At 41.5% G+C, this 17109-nt stretch overlaps 1 protein-coding gene across 2 annotated transcripts; it reads right to left on the bottom strand.

The window, feature by feature from the left end:
• Window positions 1-91: 91 nt before the first annotated feature.
• On the bottom strand, window positions 92-16723 carry st3gal8 (ST3 beta-galactoside alpha-2,3-sialyltransferase 8). 2 transcript variants are annotated; one of them, XM_029431210.1, is made up of 9 exons: window positions 16660-16723; window positions 6867-7248; window positions 5817-5955; window positions 5594-5732; window positions 4532-4725; window positions 4091-4270; window positions 3692-3737; window positions 3324-3443; window positions 92-2990 (listed from the first exon to the last, which is right to left on the bottom strand). In XM_029431210.1, exons 2-9 carry the CDS (start codon window positions 7015-7017, stop codon window positions 2823-2825), a joined length of 1137 nt encoding a protein of 378 aa, XP_029287070.1. In that variant the 5' UTR covers window positions 7018-7248; window positions 16660-16723; the 3' UTR covers window positions 92-2822. The 2 variants fall into 2 exon arrangements, with proteins under 2 accessions (XP_029287070.1, XP_029287071.1); XM_029431211.1 differs by lacking the exon at window positions 16660-16723 and having other exon boundaries at window positions 6867-7673.
• Between the last annotated feature and the right edge of the window lie 386 nt (window positions 16724-17109).

Raw genomic sequence — 17109 nt, 5'->3', positions numbered from 1 at the left:
GGACTTTTATAGACATCAGACTTCTCAGCAGAACTTTTCTCATCTGTGTTTGATTGTTTCAACATTTACCTCCAGAGGAAAAACTCTTGCATTTTGTTTCATTTTTTTATTTCATTCAAAGGGACAGTGGTGGGTTTATGTTGTTTTGAAATATCACAGTGCTTCGTCTGTTTGGTCACTATGAATGCATTGATGGTCAGCAGGTTGTTAAGTGAAGCTGACATTTCTTTCTTTTATGAAACAGTCACAGTTTAAACATGAAGAGCTGAATTAAAGCTATGATAACTGATTGGTTGATCTCTACATTTCCAGCCTGCAAGGAGTCTAATAAGCAAGACTTTGGATTTATACTCACAACAAGCTTGATTTTTCTTTCAGTGTGAGGAAGTAAATCTTTTTAATATAACTTAGTCTGCAGAATTCAAAACCTTTCATGTGGATGTGAAGTCCAGCTCAGGACGCCGGAGGGCTGCAGCTGTCGTTTAGTGGCTGAATGTTCCTCATAAAGTGGATCATTTCCCAGTTTACCAGCAAACAAAGCGTTAAATCTCGGCAAAAAACTATAAAAACAAGCAGATGTTTCAGATTTAAAACGGCTTCCGATGACTCAGCAGTCAGGTTTCAAGAGACCATTCGACTTGTTCCAGACAAACCGGGTTAAACTCGAGTTAACGACAGAGCCTCCAGATGATAATTCAGCATTTATGATTATTTAAAGAGGCCTCAGTCTGCTTCAAATGAAGTGCTTGTTAGTTCCTCCAAAGAAATCCCTTTCCAACAGCTGCATCCTACAAAAGACACAGATTTGTTGAACTGCGATCAAGGACGCGGTGGGATGCAGCCAGGAGGAACATATGATGGCAGGCTTTTCCCTCCACATATCCCCGGCCCTTAGACGTTGTATCAACAAGTGTGTTTGAAGCAGACGGCTCTTTCACAGAGCGATTTCACACTGGCAGGTTGGTTTGAATCTGGAAACAGTGCGCCAGAAATGTGGTATTACCAGATTTCCCAAAAGCGCAGCTGAAAGAAACTTTATGTGCGATCTAAGACGGACGATCAAACAGATTCAAACATTCTCAGTGTGAAAACGTCCTGAAACTCCTCAAAGTGTCAACGACATTCAGACGACTGTGATTGACAATCAGAAACCGTCTTTGTACATTCACAGTACAGGTGTGACAGTACAGGTGTGACAGTACAGGTGTGACAGTACAGGTGTGACAGCCCTCTGCTCGCTGTCTTCTCCCTTTAACTGAAAGTCTAGCTGACAGCATTCATATGGTTGGTTATTTTTGATTGGACTTACATTACACTAGATCTTCCACTCATCCATGCACCGCACACACTGGTGGTGTTACTGATTGTTTGACTTTGTACTTGTTAAGTTTTGTTTAATAAATCTTTAGTTAAAAGTCGTGGACTGATCATCTTTGTCGCCCCCAGCAGCTGAGCTGCGACTCAGAGGAGTCACATCACGTCTGTCCATGACGTTCAACAGTCTGCAGCTCAGTCATATCTTAAATGGTTGTTGTAATGGTTGTCAGCTACTGGAGCTAAAACAAATAGTCATATAGTCACATATTAAACTCCGGTTTTGGACAGTCAGTGAAATCAGCTGAAAACCTACAGACTGTTGAAACAACGTGGATCGTATGGAGAAGAGTACCTCACACAGGTTCCTCCTACTCAATGTCTTCAGCTCCATTGTCATTGGCTTACATTCCAAAAATGAAGACGTGAAAGAAAAATGTAAAACTGTGTTGTCCCATTTCCAGTTCAAGTCTGTCAGGACAGAAACATCCTCCAGATCAGGACGGTTTGCGTTAAGATTCAGTTAGAATAAATGGATGGATTATAAATGATATAAAATATAAAAGGTCTTGAGAGATGGTCGGACAGAGAAGCAAAAACATGACCTATTTGTGCCGTTTCTTCTTCAGGGCAAAGTGCTTTAATTAAAAAAGAGGTTATTCCCTATAAAATATCTATAAAATCAAATAAAAATATATAACAAGTCTGTGGTTGTTTCCCGCTCAGAGCAAAACTTGTGTGGTCGATCCTCGCAGTCCCAGACGGCAGAACAGTCTGTCTGAACAGTGGAGGGTCCCGAAAAACAGTCTGTATGTTCAAGTTGAGCTGATTTAAACCAGCAGGAGTCTGCAGAGGCAGAACATCTGAGCCTAGTCCAACAGGTTTAGCTCCTCCCACCCCAGAAAAGCTCCATCCACAGGTGATCCAGATATATAAAAATGTTGCTACCCAACTGCGGCTTCAATTGGGCATGCCTGGATGTCTGACTTAAGGCAGACGTGATGATTGATGTGCAAGAAGTTCTGGTCCGATTCCTGTCCAAAGCCCCCCAGAAACAAGTCAAATCTGGCAGCCTATACGGTCAAGAGTCGACTCAAATTTGAGGACGGCAGGGTATGCAGATCGGTCCGTCAGTCAGCAGGTCTGTCCGCCGTAGAGCTGCAACAGTTGGTCAATCACAAAAATATATTCTCCAACTATTTTGATAATCAATTCAAGTATAAAATCAATTTTATTATTATATTATTATTATTTCTCGGTTTTATATAATATTAAACTGAATATCTTTGGGTTTTGGACTGACTAAACAAGACAGTTAGAGACCTTGGACTTTGACCAAACAGTTAATCGAGATAATAATCTGCAGATTAATGTTGCAGCCCTGGTCAGCAGGTCCGTCCATCAGTCATCTGTCTTTAGGTCTGTAGGCCGGTCAGCACTTCTTTAAGTCTATATGCAAGTCAGTCCATCGGTCTGTAGATCAGAAGGTCTGTAAATCAGTGGTTCTGTCACAGGTGCAGATGGATCTTGCCCTCTTTGGCAAGCTGGTGGATGATCTGCCTTTCAAAGTCGGCACTGTGGACACCAGTTTTTCTGAAGGCTCCAGAATAGCGATTCTCCTCCCAGTAGTGATGCCAGTTGCCCTGCTGGTCGGCGCCGTAACCGAACACCGACACCTGAACACAGACAGGAAGTGCTTTATGTAAATCCTGTTCTCATGGCTCTCTGTATGGAAAACTCTAATTATCAGATTTGGTCAGTCAAATGTCTCCCTGATTGCACCTGGTGATATTTCCCAATCCAGTACAGAAGTCTTGGTCCACACATTTGTTACACTCTGGATCGACTACAAAAACCTTCTGCTCACCTCCAAAGCCTATCTGACCTATCTGACCTCTTTCAGGGGTATAACCCCTCCCACCCCCTCCCCTCATCCTCAGCTGGTCTACTGACAATCCCCACATCACGCCTCAGCACCAGGGGTGCTGGCAAAGGTTCCTCCCTCCTACCTGGTCACAGGTGTGCAGAGCGAAGATGATGGCCAGCATGCCGGTGGACGGGTAGCGACCGTGACCCTCGGTCCAACGATCGTTAGCATACTTGAAGAACACCGGGTTCACTACCAGAACCTGCACACATATAAAGTGTTACCATGGTACCATGTTTATTATGTTAGTGTTGGTTTTATAATGAATCGATGAGTTTTGGAAAACAAACATGTTAACAGGAATATACGTCGGTGGAGACTTGAACTCCTTTTCTGGCGTATTACTGAGACTTCACATGAATTATTGAAATAATGTGCGTTTAGCTGTATGGTTAGAGTAAATAAAGAGTCCACACAGAGACCGAGAGTATGATGGAGCGTGTATTTCACCTTGTCTTTATCAGCCTCCACTCGGTCTTTAACCCTCATGTAGGTCCTGCACACACAGAGAGAATAACTGGTCATAATATACGTTACATTTTATTAGACACAATTTCACAATTTTTTGTGTATTTTAGGAATATATTAATTCTAAACTGTCTAACTGTACAGTGATCTCTTTAGAAGAAGAATAAAGTGTTTTTTTTCTTATTATAATTTCATATTATGGAACTTTATTTGTCCCAATTCTACTTTTAAAATATTCTTTATTGATTTATTTAAATAAATTCAATGTTTGAACGTTTCTTTTAATAAAGATTGAAGATATTTGCACTACAAAGTTCACATCCTTTCTAATTAATCACATTTGACAGGACAAATGTCCTTTTGAGTATCAATATTTCATACATTTTTACTTCTCCGGTGGACAACGCGCTGGTCAGCCACTCCAGGTCTCTGAGTTTGAACGGCAGCAGGACGAGGCTGACGCCACGCTCTACGTCCACCGCGCTCTCCGGGTACAGGAAGTGATGAGTCGTCCGATTACCGACGTCTTTCTCAAATCCTCGAGTCAACGCCTTGTTCATCCTGTGGGTGAATAAGACACAATATATAAATTAGACAAGTGTGCAAAATAATTTCAGTTTTTGTTTTTATTTAAATGCAATGAGGTGGAGCGTGAGTTTAAAGATGTGCAGAGTCATCAACAGACCGCAGTGAACGGCGTGGCCACAACAGACCGATAGAAAGGTTTGCACATCTTGTTGCACACGAAGGATCTCATCTTCCTCAGGAAATAGTCTCCTCATCCTCTTCTTATACACAGCATCAGCGTGTGGACGTACGTACCGGATTACAGAGCCGTGGGAGTCGATACGGTTGCCGTTTCCTGACCGCCGCAGGTTGCCAGAGTTGCCAACCACCGCGCAACTACGGCAACTCGAGGGAAGGGGCCTGAAGTCGACAGTGGGCGGGGAAATGACCTTGAACATCTCCGACATCACTTTCTCTAGAGTCTGGTCGTTACCGGACCGCTGAAGACTCTGTGGAGAAGAAGAGCATATTCCATTATTTTTTAATATAGATTTATTAAATCAAGCGCCGTCAAAATACACTTTCTCCATAAAACTACAGCAAACAGACGTGTTGCTCTCACACACACACACACACACACACACACACACACACACACACACACACACCAGACTGATGATGTTAGCAGTATTTCCCCCCCCCCCTTAATCTACTAATGGTTTCTGCAGCAGGACGTAATCTATAAAAGCAGAAAAGAGACGCAGACATTCGTCTCTTCATCCAGACTGCTTCTACAAAAACAGACTTTTTACATTTCTATTTCCTGAACGGTCATATCTACGTAAACGCATTACATGACCGTCATGCAGGATATAAAACTGCTGTTTGGTCTTCTAATAACAAATGTGTGATTCAGCTGATTCAACAGTTCTCAGTGTTGACACATCAGTTCAATGCTGTCGAGTCACTTCCAGTGCAGCCTGCAGTGCTTTCTGTATCGGGGCTCAAACTTTGTTATTCTCCATCGCATCAATATTGCTATTCTGGTTATCTGCAGTTTAATCTCTGCTTGTGGTAAATGTTATTAAAGATGTGCCGATCGATCAGCCACATCTTTATGAAGGCTGATCAGAAGAGATGACCAGAGCTCTGCTTTAATTCACTCTGAGAGCAACACAGGACACACTCCCACACACACCCCTTGCAATTTCCAGCGATAGTTTCGGCGCCTGTCTGGTCTATTTCTTTTTCTAGCGATCCTGGTGTCCCTGCTGACATATTTATCAGTTGTGACTAAACACACACACACACGCACACGCACACGCACACACACACGCGCACACACACACACACACTATTCCTGCATTTGGTCCTTACCAGCCACCATCTGAGAGCATCGGGGTCGAGGTTGTTGTTAGTGTCTCGTAGGACGGGTTCCTGTTTGGGGTCGTAGCGTTGGCTGAACCAGTCTGACCCCCCCAGGTCTGAAATACAGGTCCCGGTACAACCACACAACCTGAAAGAGGACAACACAGAGGAGTCAGAGAACGACAGAACAAGGAATCATGGGATACGGAGTCCATGACCTCCTGCGTGTTACCTCAGGTCGTACTGGGAGTTCTCTACAGGCTTCTCCTTGCCTTCAGGTTGGGTGGTGAAGGGAGGACCCCCTCCTCCCTTCACCACTGACCTGGGAGGGTCAGGGGTCGGATCAGCAGGAGGCGCCGTGGGTTCAACTACTGCAAACACAAACAGACAGAGAGTCAGGGAACAATGCATCATGGGAGCTCTGCTAACACTGTTACCAGTATATGATACACTTCTACTAGTACTAACACATAATACTAGTTATAGTGCTGGATGATAGTCTACTGCTAATGTTAATTATGTTACATTACATCTAATACTACTATAACTACTACTTTAGCTCTTATTACTGCTGATTCTCCTGCTGAATACAACGTGCTCCTGACTCAAAGCAGTCTTTTAGATATTTTGCAGGGTGTTTATTTGGGATATTGCCCGACTCGATGTTAAAACTAGACTAGGTGTGTATCTGTGGCGAGGCGCCACTTCTAGGACACTTGTTAAAACACACTGCGATGCATCTGGTGAAATCACGAGCAGCTGGAACACGGCGGAGCGGCGCCCGGTGGATTCTCGACATGACAGTGTGTGTGTGTGTGTGTGTGTGTGTGTGTGTGTGTGTGTGTGGAGAAGGAGCTGAGCCCCGCCCTCGGTGATGCACCAACACAGAGAGCAGAGGACAGAAGCATCGAGCACCAAAACATAGTAGCATCGTTTCTTCTGATTGGATTTGACTGAAAAATGCTTATAATGGGAAAACAAGTGATTTTTATAAATTGCCTCCACATTTTGGCAAATTGCATCATATTCCGTATTCTACAGTTGATTATATTTTTATTGTCAATTTTTGCAAAAGAGTATGTGATTTACTTTTCTTTATTTTACAAATTTGGTGAATATTGATCAAAAAATGTACGAAAAATGTCAAACTGATTCAGCCATTTTGGGAAATGTCCTATATTAACTGATGGATGAACACTTTAAACCTTCCTGCTACGTTTTTGTCACACGTTTGGTTTTCTGAGGTTTTTTTACCCCAGTGATGATGACATCAGCTCCTCACCTGTCTCCCTGCCGGTGGGCGTGGTCCAGCTCATGGGCAGGGCTAAGGACAGAGGCAGGAAGTGTCTCCTCTGGATGCTCTGACTGGCGAGCATGAGGAAGAGGATGGCAGCGATCACCAAGGCAACGCACAGCTTCCTCCTCAACATCATGGCTGGACGGACGACGAGTGGGCGGCGGCAGGAGGACGAGTGCGTCGTTGTTTAGCTGTCAATCAACCGTTAAGCCTATGTCAGCATATTTGGACTGTGTCATGTGTTCATCTGGACATTTTCATCCGTTCCGTCATCTCTTCGCTCAGCTTCATCTCCATGAAGCCTGAACCTTCTGTCCTCTGCTGCTCGCTGCTCTCCGCTTGGTGCAGACAGGATGTATAGTCACACCTGTCAGGCAGAAAGACACAGCGACATCAGCATCATCAAACATAACCTGATCTAGTGGAAACTAGCTTCTATTAAGGTTTTAGAATGAAGCTTCGAAGGCCTGTTGTGATATTTAATGATGTTTTATGATGTATTTAATACATTAATACAATAGATTTCTGGTTATTGTGTTATATAAATGTAATTTTTACAGATGCATGCCTCCCTTTGTGTCGAAAACTGCTTTCTCTAAAGCATTGAAAATGTTGTTTTTGAAACTACAACAAATTGATTGATTGATGGATTGAAGCAGAACATTTGTTAGATAACTTTTGGACTTAAGTTCAGATCACATGAGTCAGAAACAATCCTACGCAGCCACCACTGGAGCCTAATCCTACTGATAGTACAGTACTAATAATGTTAGTGTAGCTTAATCCTTACAGTATATCTCAAAAGTGAGTACACCCTTTAGATTTTTGCAAATATTCTGTTATATCCTTTCAGGGGATAACATTATCCTACTGAAACTTTGATATAACTTAAAGTAGTCAGTGTGCTGCTTGAATAACAGTATAGATTTATTGTCCTTTGAAAATTACTCAGTACACAGCTGTTAATGTCTAAACAGCTGGCAACAAAAGTGAGTACACCCCATAGTGAACATGTCTAAATTGTGCCCAAAGTGTCAATATTTTGTGTGACCACCATTGTTATCTAGCACTGCTTTAACCCTCCTGGGCATGGAATTCACCAGAGCTGCACAGGTTGCTTCTGGAATCTTCTTCCACTCCTCCACGACGACATCACGGAGCGCACGGATGTTGGACACCTTGCACTCCTCCACCTTCCTCTTGAGGATGCCCCACATGTGCTCAATTGGGTTTAGGTCTGGAGACATACTTGGCCAGTCCATCACCTTAACCTTCAGCTTCTTCAGCAAGGCCGTTGTCATCTTGGAGGTGTGTTTAGGGTCATTATCATGTTGGAAAACTGCCCTACGGCCCAGTTTCCGAAGAGAGGGGATCATGCTCTGCTGCAGGATGTCACAGTATATATTGGAATTCATGTGTCCCTCAATGAAATGCAGCTCCCCAGTGCCGGCAGCACTCATGCAGCCCCAGACCATGATGCTGCCACCACCATGCTTGACTGTAGGCAAAACACATTTGTCTTGGTACTCCTCACCAGGGTGCCGCCACACACGCCGGACACCATCTGACCCAAACAGGTTTATTTTGGTCTCATCAGACCACAGGACATGGTTCCAGTAACTCATGTTCTTGGATTCATTGTCTTCAGCAAACTGTTTGCGGGCTTTCTTATGCATCGGTTTCAGAAGGGGCTTCTGTCTGGGGCGACGGCCATACAAACCGATTTGATGCAGTGTGCGGCGTATGGTCTGGGCACTGACAGGCTGACATCCCACTTCTGCAACCTCTGCAGCAATGCTGGAAGCACTCGCACGTCTATTTTTGGAAACCAACCTCTGGATATGACGCTGAGCACGTGGACTCAACTTCTTTGGTCGACCCTGGCGAGGCCTGTTCCGAGTGGAACCTGTCCTGGAAAACCGCTGTATGATCTTAGCCACTGTGCTGCAACTCATTTTCATGGTGTTGGCAATCTTCTTATAGCCAAGGCCATCTTTGTGAAGCGCAATAATCCTTTTTTTCAGCCACTCAGAGAGTTCCTTGCCATGAGGTGCCATGTTGTCCAGCATTCAGAGAGAATTGTGCCCAAAACACCAAATTTAACAGCCCTGCTTATCATTTACACCTGAATCCTTGTAACACTAACGAGTCACATGACACCAGGGCGGGAAAACAACATCATTGGGCACAATTAGGACATGTTCACTATGGGGTGTACTCACTTTTGTTGCCAGCTGTTTAGACATTAACAGCTGTGTACTGAGTAATTTTCAAAGGACAATAAATCTATACTGTTATTCAAGCAGCACACTGACTACTTTAAGTTATATCAAAGTTTCAGTAGGATAATGTTATCCCCTGAAAGGATATAACAGAATATTTGCAAAAATCTAAAGGGTGTACTCACTTTTGAGATATACTGTATCTGCAACTGTGCAGAAGTGACACAATGACTGGACGTGCAAAAACAGAAAGAAAGAAGAAAAAGTTGCGCAACATTCGAACGTTGATTTAGAATTCAAAAGTCAACGTTGTGAATGAAGCTTTGAAGTATTCGGTACAGCCCTAAATTATTCACATTACAGGATTATATTTGTGTAAAAAGCCTTTAAGCAGCAGACTGTTGGCACTGATGTAATGACATGAACACATAAATGAAAGCTGCAGGCAGACTTGAGGTTTGGCTGCTCAGTGTTGCTGTTGGACGGCTGCAACGCAACTTCCTCCTTTACAGACTTCATGACTGAGACCGGCGGGTGACTCAGTCATCCTGCGTTATCCACAGCTCACTAAATACATATCTGACAAACCAATGAATCTATAACAAACATGTTGAACAAATCCATTACTAACATAACCGGATAGTTATCTATAAACTAAATAAACTATGTATCCATGACAACGTATTTATAACAAACTACGCTATAGCAAACTAAGTATCCATAAAACACTGTTATAACAAATTATTTATCCATAACAAAGTTTGTATAGCTAAATAATTATCATAACTATTTATAACAAACTAAATATCCAAAACAAACTATTTATAATAAACTAAATATTAATAACAAACTATTTATAATAAAATATCCAAAACAAACTATTTATAATAAACTAAATATTAATAACAAACTATTTATAATAAACAAAATATTAATAACAAACTATTTATAATAAACAAAATATTAATAACAAACTATTTATAATAAACTAAATATTAATAACAAACTATTTATAATAAATTAAATATTAATAACAAACTATTTATAATAAACTAAATATTAATAACAAACTATTTATAATAAACTAAATATCCAAAACATGCTATGTTTGTCTCAAATATTGAATTCCCCTACAACAGCAAACACGATGCCTTCTACCATAAACACACAGGAAGAGGAAGAGGTCCAGCTTTTGATATCTGCTGATGAATGGAGTCACCCTCTTCTTCTTCCTCTTCCTCTTCCTCACACACCTCCCTTCTCCTCCTGCAGGAATGTTTCCCTGCAGACAGACTCGCTCTCTGAATACCAATCAGATCTGGATTCAGTTCAGCTTCTCCTGTTTCGGGTCTCTCTCTCTCTCACTGTGTGTGTGTGTGTGTGTGTGTGTGTGTGTGTGTGTGTGTGTGTGTGTGTGTGTGTGTGTGTGTGTGTGTGTGTGTGTGTGTGTGTGCAGTTGGAATCACCTGACCTGTATGTGTATGTGTTTTTTCACTACTCTGTTGTGTAATGGATATTTATTTGTTTGTTATAATTCTGAAAACCACACACACACACACACACACACACACACACACACACACACACACACACACACACACACACACACACACACAGCATTACATTCCTTCTACGAGCTAAAGCTCCTTTCAAACTTGCACCTCGTTACATAACTGTTAATTTCACATGTTCGTCTCATGTTTGAAGAAACTTTAAATGTAAAAGTTGTGACATAAATCCGACGAGGTTTAACTTTGATTTAACACTTAATAAACTACACCTAACTGAGGATTGTGTGGCTGCACATCTCACACTTCATATTAATGTTATATTTTGAAGCAGATATTAATTCCCACCTTAATCTAGAACAATTTGATCACATGCAGATATTGAAATGAAAGTTAGATATGTTGATCTCAGTTAGCAAAACAAGATTCTGTTAACTTCCTATTGGCCAAATAGAAATAACAACAGTTCTTACTGTAACCCCGCCCGTCTACCACGGCTGAAACTGTAATTTTTGGAAAACGAGATCAGAGTAACAAGTCAGGACAGATATAGATGAATGAATCATATTTGTTCATGTTTTTTGTAAAGGACAATATTCTCAGGCGAAGGTCTGGGAGCAGTTCTTCACAGAAAGCGAAGCTCCTGGATCAGCGTCTGTATTCGCCATGTGCCGTGTTGACTGTTAACTTGTCCTGGTGCAAAGGGCTTTAACGCAGAAGCAGTTCACAACAAAGTGCTCGGCTGCATGTTGGGTCTGGATCTCAAAGTCCACACAGAGAACACGACTCATGGATCAATATCTCTGTTAAAAAGTAATTAAAGGACCAAACATATCGATGGATCAATGAACAGTGAGCGGACAGTAACAGACTCCAGAAGACACGACATCCACAAAGCGGTTTGAAGCTAAGGGTGGGAAATGTATCTTAGAAACATTTGTTCAAATCTGTGGATACCACAGTCTTCCACAAACCACAAGCTTGACAGCTGCAAGTACGAACAACTGCCGTGTTCATTGCTTACGTTCATAAAGACACGTTCACGTTCATAAGGATCATGGCTTTGGAGCGAGGCCTGACGGGCTGACCGTGTTACTTTAGATTTAGTGACTTTTGAAGCGAATGTGTGCGTGTGCGTTCATCTGGCAGCACTTTTGAACTCAACCGCAGGAACAGGAACTCAACCGCAGGAACAGGAACTCAACCGCAGGAACGTCCTGTTGATTAACAGTTGAATTGTGAGCAATTGTTTTTTCTTGCAGGGACCCCCCCCCCCCCCCCCTACTACACGTGTACAAGAATGAGTTGCATATTAAACTGGGCCTGCAACAATGTGTGTATGAACATCACTTTTTATGATGCATACAATACTAAACTACACAAGGATTTAGCACCGGTTAGCTAACTTTGTGCATTAGTAAACTTACAAACTCAGATTTATGTGTCGCCCACCCTGAGAGCTCGGCCTCACAGCGTAAACAGGATGTGGTCTCGGTTTCAAAACCACACCTGTTGTCATGGGTGTTATAGTATTCATAGCTTTCTACCAAACTGAGAAGATTTTTAAGTAGTTCAAACAAGTCAGAGCTTAAACTTGTATCATCACTAAAGCATCGGGGGGGGGGGGGGGAGTCCTGAGGTCGGTACGACGGAGCCAGGTCAACACACTCAGGAGGTCTTCGTGTTCTCTTCTACGACGGACGTCATCAACTCGGTAAATCAACCCAAGGCTGACATTAAAAAGCTGTTTGCAGCGTGTTGCAAATCACTAACAGGGACAAATAAAGAGTAAACTATAATATTAGACACTAAAAGTATCACAGTTTAAATTGACAGCTGTGTGAAGTCATATGATGTCACCGCGAGTAGTAGCCCGGTATAACTTTATACAGCCGATAACTTCTTCGTATTATCTAACAGAAGTTGACCACCGTGGTCGGACTGAAAACCCCCGGGGTTACCTCTGAAGTTACCTCGCTCTCCTCGTCCAGGCCTCTGAGCTCATATATGAACTTAAAGGTTCAGACTCCCAACATTGAGTTGAGAGAGACAGTGGAGGGTTAATGACTATCAGCCGAGTGTCTGTGTTAGTTTAGGGTTTGGAGGGATGGGAGGGACAGGGTTAAAGGTCACATGGTTTCCTGTACAGAGAGACTCATGTGAAAGCACTCCTTCCTCTCTTTCTCTCTGTGTGACCTCTGACCCGTGTTGACGGCAGAATGGAAACCAGCTGCTCCGCTGATGGGGGTACAGCAACGAGATGGAAAATACCGACACCACAGAAGAAGAATGGTGTCAGTCCTCACACAGACTGCCCCAGTGATAAGATACAATCACATTGTGTGTTGTGTTGTGGTAATTCATCTGGTTATCTTAAACTGGGTCAGAAGGTTTCAGATTTATTCAAATACATTTAGCTCAGACAAATACCAGAATGCAAAACGTACATGTGCAACACACAGAGTTGGTCTGCAGAGCAACTTAAAAATGATCATTTAAATACTAATTCTAACTTCACACACCCTTTTACGTTCTGCTGCTTACAGAGAAACCAAAACATACGAGTACTATCTCGCCTCCCTTCTTCTGACCTTATTCCAGTTGCAACACTGTGGTCATTCTGGGATAGTTGGTCTGTGGGGTCAAGTCTCACTTCACTGCATATTTTAAAGTACTGAACTTTCACGTTGGCACATTTTCTTCATTAACAGTTTTCTGATTTGTCTTCGCAGTTCTTGTCTGTTGGTTTTATTGTAGTTTACTGTCATTTAATCTGACCTAGAAGGACTTGCAGTATGTTTATAGAAGCATGTCTGTACTCAGTTGGTCTATTTTGCCTTTATGGTGCTCTGCTGTATTATCATCTCTTATAGTATAACTATAATTAGCTGCTCGCCTGTAGTTTATCTTACAGTTTATCTTACAGCTGCTCTTAGCTGACTTCATTGTCCTCGTCTGATAATATTTACTACTGAGCGGTCCTTCCCTTTTATATCTCTGACTGGATGTATTAAGTGTCGATGTTTTGAATGAATGATCAGGACGGATGCATCATGTAATAAAGGGTTAGGGTTAGGGTGTGATTCTCTCTGGTATTTTTTATATCTGTTAGCTGGAATAGTCATGACTCCTCGTCTCCTACTGTTTGCTGAAACGCCCAGTGTCAGATTAATCTGGAGATTACAGTCGTGAGTAATCAATGAATCTCTTTATCAAATATCCAAACTTTCGTCACAGTCCCGGGTGACGTCCATGAATTTAATGATCACAGATCTAGTCTGCTGACTTTACTGTAGTTGATTACATCATAATACTCCTTATTGTACTCGTCTCTCTTCTCTCTGTTGGGTCCATTTTGACCCTTTTTTTCTTCTTCTGTGGTTTACAGTTTTCCTGTAGTACTTTTAACACACGTCACAATGAATATTAGGGAGTTCATTATGTATTCTTTTGCCTCTAGTGTTCCCATAAAGGGCTATTCTGCTTTAGGGTGACCGTTTTATAACTTTAAAATAAAATGTCTCAGACGTATGCGACTCTGTGTTTGTGATATTTAGGTTGTATTTAAAGTAACAACTGAAACCGGACACAGAACATAATTATAGATAGAGAGCTGTGTGGTCTGCAAAACATGCTCCTCTGTATTTGGACAGATGTAATTATAGAGGCCGGATTCTAAATCTGAACTTCAGATTGTTCCAGGCTTGAGTTTTATTTCTACAGCTCACAATCACACTTTTCTTGGAGATCATATGACTCTTTTACTTAGAGCCTCGAATCATGGCAATGAAAGAAAGTTCCCTAAATAAACTTTGAATAGGAAAACTAAAAAGGAAAAAAAGTCAGGAAGAGCAGCAGAGGACAGGAAATAGGTGCAGCTGGACCACAAGGACGATTATTATATGAAGGGTACAAATAAAGTGTTTAATATGACGTTACAGTCTCAGACAGAGCGTACGAGTCCGTCTGCGAGTCAGTATTGTGCCGGGAAATGAGTGTTTGAGCTGTTGCTGAAGTCATTATTTAAAAATGTGTGTGTGCTTTTTTCCTCCTGTTAAACCTTCATGCGCTCCACTTGAAGCTTCAGCTCGACACAGTTTCCATCTGGTCAGTGACACTTGACAGAAATAATCTGTCCCGTTTCCGTCTGCATGGAAACTAAAACATTCATGCAGAGCTGAGTGTCAAGTCTATTCAGTCTAATCCTTTAAAACAATGTGTGTGTCCATTTTATATACATACATACACTAGATATCTAATCTCATGTATCATAAGAATGAGATGATAACATCGTAGAATAGTGTAAAGTCAGGACGTATAAAGTAGATATGTTACACAGACACATTATTTATTGATCTGCAACAGTAAGTCGATCGACAGAAAAATAATCGCCAACTATTTTAATAAACGATTAACCGTTAAAGTCATTTTTGATGCAAAAATGGCAGAAAATGCTGTTTTCAGACTCTCAAATAAGGAGATTTCCTGCTTCTCTTTGTTTGTATCATATGAAACTGAATATCTTTGGGTGTCGGACTGACAAAACATTTCAAGACATGGATTTAGAGAATCTGGAATGGACATTTTTCACTATTTTTGGACATTTTATAGACAAAACATGTAATCAAAGAAGCTAGAAAATAATCCTTATTTGCAGCCTTATTTATTGAAACGCTACAGAAACAGCTGACCAGCTAATATATAATATATATAATAAAAGGAGTATCATTATGCACAGCAGTATAATGAGTCAGCACACAACAGACAGGAAAGAACTGAAGATACATTCTAGAAATGTCTGTAAGTATTCACTAAAACTGCTCCGTTTCTCGTGCTGCTGTGATGCTGAATCACCTCCAGAGGATCGATAGTTTGTTTTCATCGTAAGTGTTTCCGTAGGAAAGAGTAAAGGAGATAAAACACTGACAGTGTGCAACAAACAGCGAGTATGTCAAGAAACTGTGGATGTTATCATGAAGGAAACTGGCATTAATTCAACTGGCTGCAAGTCGCACTGTACCTGAACAAAATCTAAGTTTAAGTGAAGTACAGGATGTATTGAGGTAAACATTTACATTTGTCATTTAGCAGACGCTCTTAACTAGTTCTCAGGAAACTGTGAGAGAACTACTGGGTCTATTAGTTAGTGGATATCACAGGAGCAACCGAAGAAGTAATATATAAAACACACAATGGAAACAACTGACTGACCAAGAAGTACAGTAATGTTATACAAGATGATACTCAAACACTACAGACACGACACTGGTGAAAGTACTGGGGATCAAACTACAGTACAATAAAATCAAGAAAGATATCTATATAAAATAAGTATATTTAAATATCATATATAGTAGGGCACAATAAAGTCGATTTAAACAATAAAATAGAATAAATAAAACTGTTTTGTCAGTAAAAACCCCCAAATATATTCAGTTTAATATAAAACACTAATAAGCAGGAAAGAAAAGTCGACTATCAAGATGTTTTTCTGCCGATGCATCTCTACAATATGATGAAGCCTATGGATGGACACAGCTGACACAATACAGATATAATATATATAATTACATGAGTATAATGCATTTAACAAGGACTGCGTAGGCTGCAACAGCCTGCAGCCGGAGTTATAACGGTAAACTGCAGGAAACTATAATTAAAGTTGGCCTACAGTGAAATAAGGCTGCCAGCTCGTCCTCTCTACAGAAACACTTTGCGAGTATAACAACTATCAGAAGGAAGTGGATAAAGAAAGCAGACAAGAGACAGACACTCAGAAGACAGCTCGTCTCCCCTCCTCCTCCCGGACTCGTTTCCCTTTACTCACAAAACTCCACCAGCCCCCGAGAACAACCCGCAGCTAAATCAGCTGAAAACTACATGAAGTTTGGTGGAAACTTTCCAGTCGGGAGTTTCCACCAGGCACACACAGACACGGAGCTGTACCCGGGTTCAGACACACTCTGCCCGGGTAAAAAAAAAAAAAAAAAAAAAGCAGCCGGCTACACGGCACAAAGCTCCGTGGAGAAGAAACTGAAGAAGACTCACATGAAGAAGAAGCAGCGGGCCGGATGGTTTCTCTTCTTCTCTTTGTGAAGCTGCAGAGTTGAGGGCATAATGATGCAGAGCGACGCCCCGCCCACCGAGGGGGGAGGAAGGAAAGGGAGAGCTTTTCTTTATGGGTTAAATACCAAACCCTTACCCTTACATTCTATCTAGTGTGTGTGTGTGTGTGTGTGTGTGTGTGTGTGTGTGTGTGTGTGTGTGTGTGTGTGTGTGTGTGTGTGTGTGTGTGTCAGATGTGTTTCGCAATAATATGTGTCTCTAAAAAAAAGAAAGAAAAAGAAGCAGAAACCAAGAAGCCCACAGTTTATAATAACAACAAAACTATCAATCAAACTGGAAGAATCTGGATAAATATCAAAACGCATTAAATCCAACAGCTGAGTTTCATCAGCGCGTACACCACACATTGCCTAACATATAATACATGAGAAT

This window comes from Cottoperca gobio, chromosome 5, assembly GCF_900634415.1.
Source record: "Cottoperca gobio chromosome 5, fCotGob3.1, whole genome shotgun sequence".
Taxonomy (NCBI): Eukaryota; Metazoa; Chordata; class Actinopteri; order Perciformes; family Bovichtidae; genus Cottoperca; species Cottoperca gobio.
Note: the sequence above shows the minus strand (reverse complement) of the source record. Positions and strands in the feature narration are given on the sequence as shown.

Coding starts and splice junctions, on each gene's coding strand:
- st3gal8 (XM_029431210.1), bottom strand. CDS start 7,017: ATGATGTTGAGGAGGAAGCTGTGCGTTGCCTTGGTGATCGCTGCCATC. Junction 5,733..5,816: donor AACTCCCAGTACGACCTGAG/GTAACACGCAGG, acceptor GTCCTCTTTCAG/GTTGTGTGGTTGTACCGGGA. Junction 2,991..3,323: donor CTCTGCACACCTGTGACCAG/GTAGGAGGGAGG, acceptor GTCTGTGTTCAG/GTGTCGGTGTTCGGTTACGG.